The sequence below is a fragment of the Citrus sinensis genome, chromosome 5 (assembly GCF_022201045.2).
Source record: "Citrus sinensis cultivar Valencia sweet orange chromosome 5, DVS_A1.0, whole genome shotgun sequence".
Taxonomy (NCBI): Eukaryota; Viridiplantae; Streptophyta; class Magnoliopsida; order Sapindales; family Rutaceae; genus Citrus; species Citrus sinensis.
In genome coordinates, this window is record NC_068560.1 from 19437318 (window position 1) to 19453422 (window position 16105).

At 31.3% G+C, this 16105-nt stretch overlaps 2 protein-coding genes across 2 annotated transcripts; both read right to left on the minus strand.

Annotated features, from left to right (window-relative positions):
* Window positions 1–11190: 11190 nt before the first annotated feature.
* Window positions 11191–12214, minus strand: LOC127902490 (probable protein phosphatase 2C 34). Its single transcript, XM_052441672.1, has 2 exons — window positions 11781–12214; window positions 11191–11699 (listed from the first exon to the last, which is right to left on the minus strand). The coding sequence occupies exons 1-2, from the start codon at window positions 12189–12191 to the stop codon at window positions 11517–11519; spliced, it is 594 nt and encodes a 197-aa protein (XP_052297632.1). The 5' UTR covers window positions 12192–12214; the 3' UTR covers window positions 11191–11516.
* A 52-nt stretch (window positions 12215–12266) lies between these two features.
* On the minus strand, window positions 12267–14195 carry LOC102630027 (glutathione S-transferase L3-like). The gene is made up of 6 exons (XM_052441688.1): window positions 14047–14195; window positions 13831–13963; window positions 13564–13650; window positions 12754–12852; window positions 12544–12646; window positions 12267–12445 (listed from the first exon to the last, which is right to left on the minus strand). The coding sequence occupies exons 1-6, from the start codon at window positions 14055–14057 to the stop codon at window positions 12363–12365; spliced, it is 516 nt and encodes a 171-aa protein (XP_052297648.1). The 5' UTR covers window positions 14058–14195; the 3' UTR covers window positions 12267–12362.
* Between the last annotated feature and the right edge of the window lie 1910 nt (window positions 14196–16105).

Sequence of the window (16105 nt, forward strand, 5' to 3'; positions counted from 1 at the left end):
CAAGACTTAAGCGTGCACCCCGTGTTTTGTTTTATTCATATAAACATAACATGTTCATTTTTAACAAAGTGGTCAATAACTCTATTCGTTATGAAAATGATATTGTACCCAATTTTAAGAGAGCATAACAATAACCATTCAATGCATAAATTTAGAATTTCTTTTTTGTAATTCTTTATTTAAATATAAACGTCAATGGAAAATTATAAAAATTTAGATATAAAATTTTAAATCACCAGACCAAAAAAAAAAATAGGGGAACGGAAATAGAGGAATCTTGCTTTACCTTTTTTTCCTTTAACTCTTGTTCTTATATAAATAATCTTGTTTTGATGATTGTAACTCGTGACTGCGGGAAAATTTCTAATGGAAACAACTCAATTTCGGAAGATAAGCTTAATTATGCAAGTGATGAATTTGTTCAATTGACTCTGTACTTGAACTAGTTGGATTGATTGATTGATGATTGACTAAATTTGAATTAAGTTTAATAGCTTAGCTATCATGTACTCCTTAAAAGCAAACGTAAATATTTTCTTGTGGTTGAGTCCTATTCTCAAATCAGTAGGTTGCCTTAGAAAAAGGGCTTTTCTCACTGATCTTTTTTTTTTTCTTTAATTCACACGCACTTGATTATTGACTTCTTTCATGAAGAAATAAACTTGTAATGACTTAAAGATTTAATTTCAAGTTAGAATCAATACCAAAAGACGGAGGTTTAACAAAGCATGCAGTGTGATAAAAGTACTTTAAAAAAATGTTGTTCGACCCAATTAAGTTGAAGAAATCATAAAGTTTTCATGGAATAAATACCGGTTGTGCTTTAATGATTTTGGCATAGACATTGCTTGTGTACTGTGAAATTGAAATGAATATTAAGTGACAGCGCAGTGAATATGCCTAATAAAAGATCAGCAAAAGCTTGGATGAATGATTGAGGACCAAAACTTTTATAAAAGCATTTTTGAGAGAAACTAAACACCAAATTATCAAAGTAAGATCAACAGTATATGATTTGATTTGTACATATTAAAAAACATAATAATGATTAATAATAATGTTTGATTTTGTATGGCCAACGATGCTTTTTGGTTGTTTCATTTGTTCGACGTGGCCTTATTTACAAATTGGTTTATGTTAACAGATACATGAAATTCACATCAGTCAATGCGTGAGGGTAAATTTAGAATTACATATTCTTTTTTATTTAATAAAATCCCAACGGGAAGTCATAAAATTTAGATATAAAATTTTCAATCACCAAACAAAAAAAAAGGGGGAATGAAAACACAGAAAACTTGTTTTACCTTTTTTTTTTTTTTCATCTAATTCCTGTTCTTATATAATATTTTCCCGAGTATTTCAGGCAAGAAAAAAAAATTCAATAAAGAGCAAGTTGCTCAGATTGATTTATCTTGTTTTTCAGGTTATCTTGTGAAATGATGATAATGCTCATGAATGCTAGAAAACTTCTAATGCAAACAACTCTATTTGGGATGATAAGCCTAATTTTACAAGAAATTAGTTTTCTTAAACAAAATGTTTTCTTAAAGAATTTTCTAAAATAACTAAATGATCAAAGAAAGGTTCGTAAATGTTTTAGAAGACTTTAACTGCTATTTGTGAAAGAATGTATGGTGGATTCAAAAATGTTTTGGCTCATAGTCTGTAGTAATGTATATGATGTTAATGTTATGATGTTATGAAATGTTATGGCCAGCTTGCTGGTATGATGATGATCTTGTGCACAAGGATGTTACGAACAATGTGGGGTATAGTACCCTGAATTAAGAACAATGCGGGGTATAACACCCTAAATGATGAATGATGAATGATGAATGATGATGACTACGAGGCATGAGCTACCAATGTCTACGCTTTAATGTTTTTATAAATGTTTTAATGTTTTTATATGAATCCACCCCTTATGCTAAATGAAGATGTTGTTATAAAATGTTTAACGATACATGACAAAGGTTTTCAAATATTATGCATGGATTTTCTTACTGAGTTGACGGCTCACCCCTCGTCTCTAATATTTTGCAGATTGATTAGAAATGTGGCTTGGGTGCTTAGATGCAGAATTTTTCTTAGTGAATCTTTGGAGTTGCTTTAAAGATTAAAGGCTAGACTTTTTATTTTGGATTAGAGACTTTACTTTGGAGACTTTATTTCATATGTTTTATGTAAGGATTCAGTTAGAGTATGAATAATGATTGTTTATCTTGAGATTTATTAATAAGAATAAATTATGTGAGGTTTCATTCTAATTTTACCCTTGTATTTTCATGGGTAATTTTTGGGGTGTTACAGTTTGATTTTGTATTGCCAACAATGCTTTTTTGTTGTTTCATTTGTTCGACGTGGCCTTATTTACAAATTGGTTTCTGTTAACAGAAACATGAAATTCACATCACACAAAATTGCACGAACAAATATTAAGAGAATGTAATAATAATCAGTCAATGCGTAAGGGTAAATTTAGAATTACATATTCTTTTTTATTTAATAAAATCCCAACGGGAAGTCATAAAAATTTAGATATAAAATTTTCAATCACCAAACAAAAAACCACGGGGAATGAAAACACAAAAAACTTGTTTTACCTTTTTTTTTGGGAAAATATCCACCGTCCACCTAGTTTTTACACCTTTTTCAAAAATACACAATTCCTTCATTTTTTGGCTGGAATCCACCTAAAGTTACATTTTTTTTCACTTTTCCACTTCCGTTTGGAATCCGTTAAGAAAACTAACGGAAACTTTAAAAAATGACCATTTTACCCCCAAAATGAAAATTACAATTTCACCCAAAAAATGCCAAAAATAATAAGATTTAATGATAAATATCATTATTGGTACGTTAATGAAGCACAAAAAAATCTTAATTACTAGAGATTATAACTCAATGAATAATAAAACTCTACTTATCTTAAATTCAATTGATGGTTTGTGAGATTGAGCTATTTTTAATACTACTATTATAATTTAGTATTTTAATTACAGACATATTTAAAAAAAAAACCTGCATTTGATGGTTGTGGAATTAATTTCTTTATTGACCGATGGGGAAAATAATTAGATTTAATCTTATTATTTTTTATAATTTTAAAGGTGAAATTATAATTTTCGTTTTGGGGGTAAAATGGTCATTTTTTTAAGTTTCCGTTAGTTTTCTTAACGGATTCCAAACGGAAGTGGAAAAGTAAAAAAAAAAGTAACTTTAGGTGGATTCCAGCCAAAAAATGAAAGAATTGTGTATTTTTGAAAAAGGTGTAAAAAACGGGTGGACGGTGGATATTTTCCCTTTTTTTTTCATCTAATTCATGTTCTTATATAATATTTTCCCTAGTATTTCAGGCAAGAAAAAAAAAATTCAATAAAGAGCAAGTTGCTTAGATTGATTTATCTTGTTTTTCAGGTTATCTTGTGATATGATGATAATGCTCATGAATGCTAGAAAACTTCTAATGCAAACAACTCTATTTGGGCTGATAAGCCTAATTTTACAAGCGATAAATATAAATAACTTTTTGTGGTTAATTGAATTTGTAATTACTCTTAGCCCTATTCTAAAATTTGTAGGCTGCTTCAGAAAAAAAGAAAATTTCTCGCTCATCTTTAATCTTCAAGTAAAAAGCAAATCTAATAAAATGACGAACAAACAGACAAATAAAAGACAGCAAACAAACAACATTTAACCCAAGGTGCCGTGTTTGTAGAAACAGGGGAGTTTCCGGGTTTCTGGAAACAAACTCAGAAACGAATAAATCTCTTGGTGCATATAAGCTTTCATCATCTGGTTTTAGTTTGGTTAGGTTCAACTACATTTCCTGGGTAGCATTACTTATGCTAGTATATTCATTTCTACCCAAGCCACAGTGACTGTTAGGAGTTCTCGTAAACTGAATTTAAAGTTGCCGCTTAAAGTGTTTACCAACTTAAAACCAGAGCTATAAAGTGTTTGATGAATTATTTTTTAATTAAAAAAAAAACTGATTTAGCGGGATAAAATAATGCTCCATTCCGTTTAGTATGTGAAGTCCAGAGTATTACCTACTACTAACTAAATCCGCTTGATTCACAAGACTACCAAGAGATAACTGAATCTTCAATGTAATAAAATAATAATCAGCCTCACAGGAAACATAAAAAGCTCATTTATCAAAATCATATCCTAATGCATCATAAATTAAGATCAACCCTAACAGTAATCCACCAGGTGCCGTGTAGGCTGCATCATAAATTCTGATTTAAATATTTGCAATCACCGAACAGAAAAACAGGGGAATGAAAACGGAGGAGCCCTATTTTTCCATTTTTTTAACCCTTAACTCTTGCTCTTCTAATTATATTTTTCCTTGGAATTTCAAGTATGAGATGAATTTGGAGAAAGTAAATAAATTTGAATTACGTGAAAAATTCTACTTTTTTTAACCCTTAACAGTTGGTATATTTTTTTTAGGTCATAGATTAATAAATTTCTTTTAAAAAAATTTATAATATCAATTAATATTATAACCTATAGATTAATACAGATAAAAATATGATTGATTTATCTCCACCACCTAAGTCTTAGCCAAATTTAATTAAAGATTAATTTAATAAATTACCGAAAATAATAAAGTAAACGAAAAATAAAGCACGCAATTAAGTAATCATGCTTCTAAAGGGCTAATTAACCACAATAGGCATAGGTATTAATTTGACTTCTATGAAAGTCCCTTCTAGTTTCTCAAAATTCAAAAATTACAATAAAAAGCCAAAGAAAAACTCAATGCTTCTAAAGTAGAAAAGTTTGAGTACTAGATAGGCTGCCCAAAATAAAAGAACAAAAAGCAGAATATATATTGAAGTGTTTTTCACACATTTTCATTAACTGTAATGCATGTATTTATATACATCATTTGTAACTAATAAAGAGAAAATAAAGGAAACTATACATGAGAGTATCAAGGAGAATAATGGAAGAGATTGCTGTCCGTAACTTGTGGAGAGTATCATGGAGCTTGAGATTATCTTATATGCCCCCGCAAGAGGGTGTTGCCATTGGCGACACCCATCTTGAACCTTAATTCAGAAAATGGTCGCTTAGAGAGGGGTTTGGTTAGGCTATCAGCAAGTTGATCTACTGCAGATACATAAGATACGCGCAATAGCCCTTTGTTGACCCAATCACGAACAAAATGATAAGCAAGATCAATGTGTTTTACCCTTGAATGAAAGACTGGATTGCGACACAAATAGGTAGTTCCAATATTATCACAATAGATGGAAGGAGTTTGACTCAATTGAAGGCCAAGTTCTTGAAGTAGATTCTGAACCCATCGAACTTCAGAGGCTGCATTTGCGACAGCCAAGTACTCAGCTTCTGTTGTGGAACGAGCTACTGATTTTTGTTTGTTCGAGCGCCATGAGATAGGATTGCCGCCTAGATAAAGCATATAGGCTGATGTAGAATACATAGATTCATCCCCACCCCAGTCAGCATCAGAGTAAGCATGAAGAAGACATGGTGAATTCCGTTTAAGAAATAAGCCATAAGAAGTGGTGCTCTTTAAGTAACGAAGAACACGTTTAACTGCTTGCCAATGAAGAACACTCGGGCTATGCATAAATTGTGACAACTTATTAACAGCAAATGAAATGTCAGGCCTTGTGAAGGAGAGATATTGAAGAGCACCAACAACTTTCCTGTATTCTGTAGCATCTGCGGAAGCTGCACCATCAAATAACTTGAACGATGCGGTGGAACATAAAGGAGTTGATACTGGCTTAGCTCCACACATATTAGTTTTGGAGAGAAGATCACATATATACTTATGTTGTGACAAAAACAGACCAGTAGTTGTTGGAATGACTTCTATACCCAAAAAGTAGTGTAGATGGCCAAGGTCCTTAATTGAGAATTTCTTTGCTAACAAGTGAACAAATTTAGATAGAAAATTACCATCGTTGCCAGTGAGGATAAGATCATCAACATAGACCAAAAAGAATGCAGTGATGCCCCCGTGATTGTAAATAAATAAGGAAGCATCGGAGATAGCATTGTGAAAGCCGATTTGATGCAAGAAGGAATATAGTTCTTGGTACCAGGCACGAGGTGCTTGCTTTAACCCATATAATGCTTTTCGTAACTTGCAAACATGATTGGGAAAATGATGATTAGTGAACCCAGGGGGTTGAGACATGTAAACTGCTTCTGAAAGTGTGCCATGGAGAAAAGCATTATTGACATCTAGTTGTTGGAGCGGCCAACCATTAGCAAGAGCAAGACAAAGGATGAGACGCACGGTTGTAGGCTTGACAACGGGACAGAAAGTTTCGGAGTAGTCAACACCGGCTCGTTGATGAAAACCTTTGGCAACTAAGCGAGCTTTATAACGCTCTATAGTGCCATTTGGATGTCGTTTGATGCGAAAAATCCACTTGCAGCCAATGATGTTTTGCGATTGTGAATAAGGAACTAGTTCCCATGTCTGATTTTGGATCAAAGCTTTATATTCACATATCATTGCAGCCTTCCAGTTGGGATCTTGTAAAGCATGGGCAACTGATGTTGGTTCGAAGGTATTAAGTAGGGGATGTTTGGTGGTAACGAGAGTGAGTTTATGTTTAGGCTTGAAGATATTATTTTTCGCTCGAGTTATCATAGGGTGGTTTGGCCTAGTTTGCGATGTTGAATTGGTTGAGTTGGAATCTTGATCTGGTGAGTTTGAGGATAAAGGTGATGTAGGCATGGTGGGCAAAGGATCTGTCTCGATGGATGAAGGACTAGTCGCTGGAGAATCAGTTCTGGCATCAACCTGCAAGGAAGCATTTTGAGTGGCACCATTATCTGCATCAATCGTGTTAGGAGAAGATACAAGTGGAGAAAAATTGGCTGCCATAGATGGAGTCCAATTAGAATAAGAAGAAGTGGAAACACGAGTTTGAGATAAATCTAAACCATGACAAGGAAAAGTAGATTCATCAAAAATAACATGACGTGATATATACGTACGATTAGAAACAGGATCAAAACATTTATAGGCACTTTGTGAAGTGCAATATCCTAAAAAGATACAAGGTTTAGACCTAGGTGCAAGTTTATGAGTGGAATATGGACGTAGCCAAGGGAAACACTGACATCCAAAAATTTTGAGTTTATTGTAATTAGGTTCATCACCAAAAAGTGTTTTATAAGTTGAATCAATACAACTTTATGACCTGGAGAGCACAATTAAACACTGTCCTAGTAGGATATGATCTTCTTGGTTGTGAGGAAGTTGTGAGGCTGTATTTATAACAATCAGGTTGCCTGCAGTATTGAACGTGCCATCAGAAGAAAAAAGGGCAGCAGACACAGGAGAGGAAGAGGTGATTAAGGTTGAACTAGAAGCCATGCTATAGGTTTACTCGTAGCAGCAATTAAGCTCTGATACCATAAAAGAACAAAAAGCAGAATATATATTGAAGTGTTTTTCACACATTTTCATTAATTGTAATGCATGTATTTATATACATCATTTGTAACTAATAAAGAGAAAATAAAGGAAACTATACATGAGAGTATCAAGGAGAATAATGGAAGAGATTGATGTCCTTAACTTGTGGAGAGTATCATGGAGCTTGAGATTATCTGATACAAAATACATTTTCATTACTCACATATCTCTATAGAAAGTAGTTTTTTTAATAAAAACAACCTAGTTGGCTAATATTCAGTCGTCTTTTTTGTTGATGGAATTATCCTCTTAACAATATTTTAAAAAGTTTACATGAATATTCCTTTTTTTTTAAAAAAAAAGAATTAATAACGTGTATTGTTAGGATAAAAATGATCATCAATACGTATGTATATAGGCACAAATATATGAAAAAAAATCAAGTTTAAGTACAATGTATAGGTCAATGCCTAAGAGTCAAGCCTAAATTAGGGCAACATATAACTACAAAATACAATTTCGTACACTACAAAATTTTAATATCAGAAGTAGGGGTATAAAAAAATCATTGTTGCCAAAAATCCAAAAGCTAACTAGAGGTTTGGTTTTGTTTCAAAAATTAAAAAAACAAGTCAATTCGTAAAATCAAAAACAGAAAAAAAAATACAAAATATAGAGGAATTTACAGTTTAAAAAGAAAAACCAAGCCAAAACGAAATTGAATCGAAAGTCGAACCAACTCAGTTCAGTTTGATTTGAATTTTATTTTATAAAAAAAAATGATCGGAACCAACTAAACTGTATTATGTTATAAATTATTATATAACATAAATTTTTGAATACCTTTGTGACGAGCACAATTTAAAATTTTATGATTTTAAATTTTAACATTAATGGAGAGTTAATACTCCACCATTTTCCAATTTTTACAATACATATTACCAGTTTAGATATGCTGTATATTATTGTTATAATTCTTCGAGCAAGATAATATCTGTCAATTGGTGTTATGACATCAAAATACTTGGTATTAGTTAGTGCTAAGTGCTTCTTTTTCTTAAAAAAAGCGGTTCCTTAGTTTTAAAACAATAATCATTATCCTGAAATTCTCCATTTGCTTTGTTAACAGATATAACAAAATAAAGTGATAAAAGTTTAATTTATAAAACTTCGGCATTTATATCTATCCGATTCAACACTTTAGTGTCATAGAGATATTTCGGTGGAGCACGATGTGGGTCGGGCCAGGCTTAGAATTTTAAGCACGAGAGCCTTAAAAATATGATATGACTAGAGATGGACTGAGCACGGCACGATGAAAATGCCCACAATAAGCACATTATATTTTTTTAATGAAAATAAACTTAAAATTTTATGTTTTATAAATAACTTGAAGTTGAATTTTTTAAATTCATTTAATTCTTAGTTTAAAAAAATATTATAATTAATTTATATTTATAATTTATTAAATAAATAATTGATATCATGATTTTAATGAATAAAATTATAAATATCATGATTTTATAAATATGCATTAATATTATTGTGAACTATGATCTATGACTCTATGTAACTCTAAGTTAACAATTAAGTTAACCCTTAAGAAAATATTATTATTATTATTATTGTTGTTGTTGTTGTTGTTGTTGAGTATTAAAAAAATTATAATACTAAGAGGTCAAACTTAGTAATTAATATTACATTTTCTTACTATTATTAGTTTATTATTATTGAATATAAACTTGAGTTTTGATTTTTTGATTCTATTAAATTTGAATAAAAGTATAGACCTAAAAAAATATATAGACTTGAAAAAAATACGCCAACAGTTTAGTATGCCCCTTAAAAAAATTTTTAAAAAAAAGAAAAAAACTTAGTGAGCTTTTTTTCTTAGGCATAGCACGGCATGTATCGGCATGTGTGCTAGGCCGGGCCTAAACAAAAATAAATAAATCTCGACACAACACAAGCATAAGCACGCATGGGCCTTACTTACGGGCCCGACCCATTGAGCATCTCTAACTGTATCTATCTCCGCCATAATAAATTAAACATCGGGTAACTTCTAGACTAGGCACTAGCATATAAACTAACTAACTATAGTACCAAAAAGAATGATGCGACATTGTAAAAGAGATGGGGCAAAGGGCAGAATGGGAAACGAATGAACCAAATAATAGTATATAATAATATGGATTTGGTAAAAATAAAAAATAAAAAAAATAAAGTGGTGACACGTACCTCCTTTTATTTCTCGATCGAGTAGTGCAGAAAGTGGAGTGTGTGTGTGTGTGTGTTAATTGTGAAATGTCAGCCAATTTTTTCTCTCTCATTCTGAAACAGCTCAGCAGGAATAGTGTACACTAGAGACGTCTGTCTGTCAGTCAGAACTGCCAAAAGAGCAAAACGGGTGCACGTACAAATTAAATCAGCCAATCAGCGATATATTTCAGTTACTAAAAGCTAGCACAGCGGGAACAAGCAATATGCAGGGCCAAAAGAGATGAGACCCCTGAACCCGAACCCTCCTGAACGATCTGATCACATCTGATTCGATGTCTCGAGTCATTAGATTTAACATAATTTAACAATATTTCTCAGTTAATATGTGATTTAATTAAAGGTCAAGTTTACATCTGAAACTGAACTTATTAAAAATTAATTTGAAATAACATCTAAGATATCTATTTGTTTATAATAAAATTTAATTGTCATATCAGAATTATTTTCCGTTAGACTTTACAATAAGTTAATCCCAAATAAATTGACAATTTCAATTTTAAAGTTAGTTTGTAACTTTAAAATAATTTTCTAATAAAAATTTTATCTGAAACATCTGCAATAATATCAAGTATTTTGATGTAATAACACCAATGTTTCACATGCACACACAAGTCATATATAAGTTAAAAAAAACATCATTTGTTATTAACAAAATCATGTTAATTTTTAATTCTTAAATTAACTCCCTGTTAAATTTTGGCTAAATCATTATTGCAATTTATAAATTAATATTTATAAAAAATTATGAATCATCCAAAAAGCTGCTTGATATAGATTAATTTCATGGTCATCAAATTTTTATTTATTTATATACCTTTAAATTATCACTTGTATCGTATGAAAAGACCATATTACCCCTCTAACGTCATCATATTTAAACGGCAACTAAGGTATGGTGAACGACATTATATTTTGTCAACTTAAGATGAATGACTGATATACCTTAAAAGTATTGTAGTAAATTTGATAATAAAGTATACAATTGATAATTTTCCTATTTATAATTTATCCCCTTAATTATGAGTAATTTTGTTTTTGTCTTCATTTGTCCCTTTCCTACAAAACCATTACTAATGTACAAGTTACATATATTAAGCATTCTTCTTTAATCAAGTTTGGAATATTTTCATCCTTATGTAAAATTATGCACATATCTTTTGAGTTTCTCAATTGTACTTGAAAAAAAAAATTACATTTAATCACGGTTGGTTATCCATCAAGAATTTTAGGTGGAAAGTTCACGCGTTTTAAAATTTAATTGTGGAATTATATTACATTTATTATTTAGTTTCAATTTAATCATGTATCAAATTCATATTTTAGAACATGTGGAAATTTATAATATATAATGATTCTATGTAAATATATTATCTCATTTCTTCATTCTTTTGTTATTAGTTCTCCTCCACCACATTAGATAAATTTTGAAGTTTTCTAATGTAAATGTTACTAACAAATACGCATTGAATAATTATCGGGTAGTTTATATTATAATTTAATAATAGCCACAACATAAATGTACAATTTGGTGATAGTAAATGCCATTACATGAAAATGAAATCATCATGTTGCAAACAAGATGCAACCAAGGGATTGCAAACAATGTTAAGTTACTATTGGGTCACTTGAACTCCTGGGCTCTCTCCTGTGTAATTTATATTAGACTGTCGCGTACAAAACGCAGACATATATATACATACAAGTAGTGCTTTGGCAACAGACACAATAGCGAAGAAGCAGCCCTTGTTTTCAAATTCATTCAAACGCCAGCCTGCAGTTTTGAATCGTTCAAATTGTGCTCCACCTTTTAAGGGGACGATGAAGAGTGAAAGAAGAGACAAATGGCAGAAATATCATCCATTGCAATGCCTCGTTTCTTATATTTCCATGCCCGAACAGCACATTCCACCAATCTTTTTGCTGCCTTTTCCCTATCCACTACTGAAGAAACAATCTCCACCGCCTCTTGGTTCGAAATCACATCCCAAACCTGAAGAACAATCCATAATTGATCTTTCAAACATTGACGTTAGTTCAGATCAAAAGATAATTCCAATATGTGGATACGTACCCCGTCTGATGCCAGAATGACAAATTGGTCTCGTGTTGTTATGTTTCTTTGCGTTACATGGAGCACGGAGATTAGGCCATAGTCCTTGACACAGTAATCACCCAAGGCTCTTGATATGGCTAGTCCCGGAGTCTCACCATTCGGCATCCAGACTCTGTATACGCCCGGCACATCATTTAAGCAAAACACAAGCCCTTTGGACTGCGTTATTCGCTCCGCTTCCTCTGTATAGGCCAGTGAAGACAAGAACCCGTACGGAGACCTTAAAACACACCCATATATACACCTACACGAGGCAGAAATATTTAAGAGAAGATGAGATAATTGAGATCTGATTGGTAAAATATTGTTAATTAATAAAAAATAATTAATATAATTGCTATTTAAGTATTTTACTAATATTTTAAACATCAGTATTCAATGATGTTAATATGTGATTTTAACATTAAATTTATGTTCTCATTTATAACAGTATGGTCATCAGTATTCACAACACATCATATGTTAATGTATGGGTTTATTAATATTAACAAACATTTATTTCCAAATAAATATGGTAGCCTTAGTATTTAAGAATATTCTTTATTGTCTAGTCGTCTGTCCAAGGAAGAACGGGCCATCATCAAATTTATCAAGGGCCTTCTCTAAGTAATCAAAAGCAGGACCTGTGACAAATTAAAACTTTTTCCGTGAGTTCAGCACATATATATACATATTCAAAATGCATTCCATTATAAACAAGTAAGCAAGTTTCAAATCCTACCAGCTTGTTTTGCTGGGTCTCCTTTGAATGAAGTATACACATCGTTGGTGAAGGTATCGACGTGGGAAAACAGTTCATCAGCAAACTTTCGTTCCTCAGGATCCTACAATATTTTCACAACATTACTTTACTCAAAGTTGAGAGAGAGAGAGAGAGAGAGAGAGAGAGAAGCTTTTATTAAAAGCAACAATGTAATCAGCAAAATCTTACATCAGGTAAAAGTGAAGGCCCTTCAAAATTGCTGTCAATATATTTAATCAAATCAAGAGATTCTCCAATAACTTTGCCATTGTGCTCCAGTGCTGGAACCTGTAAAGAAGAACTCTAATAGGTAAATATACTTCATAACTCCAGCAATGATCCCTAATCTTGCACGAAAGTGTAACAATCAGTTTAACTCTTTCGTTGTGTTTTCTTGCAAGCAAGCAACTTGCTCAAATCAGAATATGTTAAGATTTTACTAGGCACACAAAGCACAAAGACACCATTCCAATTTTATTCAGGAACTCCTCCGCACAGATTACAAGCATTTCAATTTCAAAGATGGGGCATAAGGACACAGAGTCACATAATTAGGCTATTTGGTATTGAGGTGCTGTGGTTTTTTTAGCTACAGCTGCCACGGACCAAAAAAAAAAAAACTGTAAATATAAAATAAAAGTTAAAAATGCGTAATAAATATGAATTTTAAATTAAGATTTTGACAAAAATAGTAGAAATATTATAGTTTTACAAAACACATTAACTCTGTACCTTTTAATTTACAGCCGCCCTACCTCAATACCGAACACAACTAACCTCTTCCTTTTCTATATCTGAATTGGTCTATCAACACCTTGATTAGAAAAATTCCTAATTATTATTCAGAAACTTTTTAATACTATTCAAAATCTTCCCAGCAGATTCTAAGCTCCATGTTAACCAAAAGAATGCACATATTGTTGATCTATCAAATTACTTAAATGATCAATCAAATAAAATCAAATATTATTATTGATCACACATCAGCATCAGCATCACCTTGTTAACAGGATAAACCTTCTCCTTGTACCAAGCGGGCCTATCTTGGAGGTTCAGTGGAACTAACTTAATCTTGTCTTGTAATCCCTGCAGCAGCTAGCACACCAAAAGTTGTCAAATTCAAAGAGAGTATTACGACAAAGGCGAAACGAATAAACCATAAATTACTGTTATTGTTATTATTATTATTTTAATTAAACCTAGAAAACAGAGACGGGTCAACAGTGATAAAAAAATAATAATAAAAATAGTAAATAAAAATAAAACCTTGTAGTTCCTGGTGATCCACGCACGCTGAGCAAATGGGCACGAGTAAGAAATGTACAACCTGGGAGTTCCATCGAACAGAGGTGGTAGCTCGGCCTTCGAATCCAACGGTGGAGGAAGATTCTCTTGCGCTCTATCAAAGATGACACATGATCGTTAAAATAATGATCATAATTAATTATGAAATTCCAAAAAAAAAAAAAACCAAATTCTTACGTTGTGGCCATCGAGGAAGGTAAGACTCTAGAGGTTTCCTGAATGCTTTTCTTTTGCTTTGAAGAAGAAAGTCATATGATACCGAAATGTGTCTCTATGCAGAATGAGTGCGCTTATATATAGAAGCTTTAAAGTAACCTTCAGAAGCCAGCAGTGACGCAATGCGCACGTGTTAGGGTGTCATGATAATAATGCATGTTGCCAAAAAAAAGGGCAAAATTCTTATCAGTTTTAGGCAATTGCCATGCATATTAGTTGGATTCAATGGCTGCAAGGGAGAAGCAGTGAGAATATCACTGATTAATTAAATTTGTATAATAGAAAAAATTTGGTATATTTTTTTATGACATATTGCTAAAAATGTGGAGGCTTTGATATTAAAAAAGAGTTATTTATATATAATGTTATTATATATGTTATTGTTGATTATTAACAATAAATTTTTAGGAGATATCATTTGGTTTACAAGTAGTTCATCAACCGTGTTTATTAAAACGTTACAAACAGGATTACAAAATATTAAATTATCCTAAACCCAATTAATATCTGCAGGGATCAGACGACTGTTAGAACATATGTTCTATAATTTTTCTCCGGAAAAATATTATTTCTTGTACAAACATAATAAATAGCTATTTATAACTTAATAATTCAAAAATAGTTAACTTATAAAAAGACTATTCTTGGTGTTAACTAATGCGGTGGAACTGATATAAATTAACTTATTGTAAAGAATTCACTGTAAAGATATCATTTGTTAATTGTTAATTATAAATATCCAATATTAAAATTAATTTCTGATTTAATCCATGATTGTCAAGCTATTGTTTTCATGGTTTACAATTTTTTAAAATAGAAGAGGTAAAACATTAAGTAAAAAGTTTTCAATCTCGTATAAAACAATGTAGAATGTTTTAACCAATTCAAAATTTTTTATAATAAAGCAGTTATTTTCAAAATTCACATTATGTTTCTATTACTCATAAAAAAAAAAAATCCCTTCAATGAATGCAGACATCCTTGAAAGAAACTTCACTACTCTAACAAAAAGGCCAAAAATTTGGAAAATGACAGGAAAAGAGAACACCAATTGTCAACTAGAGTACCCTTTGTGAAAAACACAATAATAAATAGCTGATATATGATTAGGTTAATTAATTGATTGGATTGGAATCAACTTCGGACTGTTTTGCCCTTCCCTGCAGTGTAGCGTATTAGGTGGAGAATGAAGTAACTGGCCTCACTAATTTTAAGTAAAAAGATTGTTAATATTTAACCGCGTCTTATCAACATTCTTTGTTTTGATTAAAATATACGACATCGTTTGCGGAAGAGGCAGCAAGGGCAACAACGTGCCAAGTATAATAGACAAATTTTTTATCATATTAATTGAGAAGGCTTGAGTTCTGGCCGATGTTAATAAAATTTAAAACATAAAAAAATTGATAATGTCACGGCCGGTGAGATGATATATAAATATTAAAAAGAAAAAAAGAATTATCAATATTTAATTTTGGAAGATTCAACTCATTAATTAAAGTGAATCGTGCATGCTTTGCTAGCTGATATCGCGCGCGCGTGTGTATGTATAAATATTTTAGATCAAATCCAAAGCTAATTCCAAGTATTATATTATATATATGTTACTATTATTAATTAGAATTCCCAAGCTCAAGCTAATTAATTGATGGTAATCTTTTGGATGCACTTAATTGTAATTAACCGGATCAAATTTTGAAACCAAAATAATTCACGGGGCATTCTAGCTTCTAGCTAATTCATCCAAAAAAAATATAAAATTATATAAAAATAATAAAAATACGTGTGATGTCAGCTTGATGCGTACATTCAAAGTTCCAATTGAAAACAAATAGATATTCATTTTTCTTGTCAAATGAAAAATGAATAGAAAACAAATAGATATTAATTTCTTGTCAAACAAATAGATATTCATTTTTCTTCCATTAATTTCTTGTCAAACAAATAGATATTCATTTTTCTTGTCAAATGAAAAATGAATAGAAAACAAATAGATATTCATTTTTCTTGTCAAACAAAT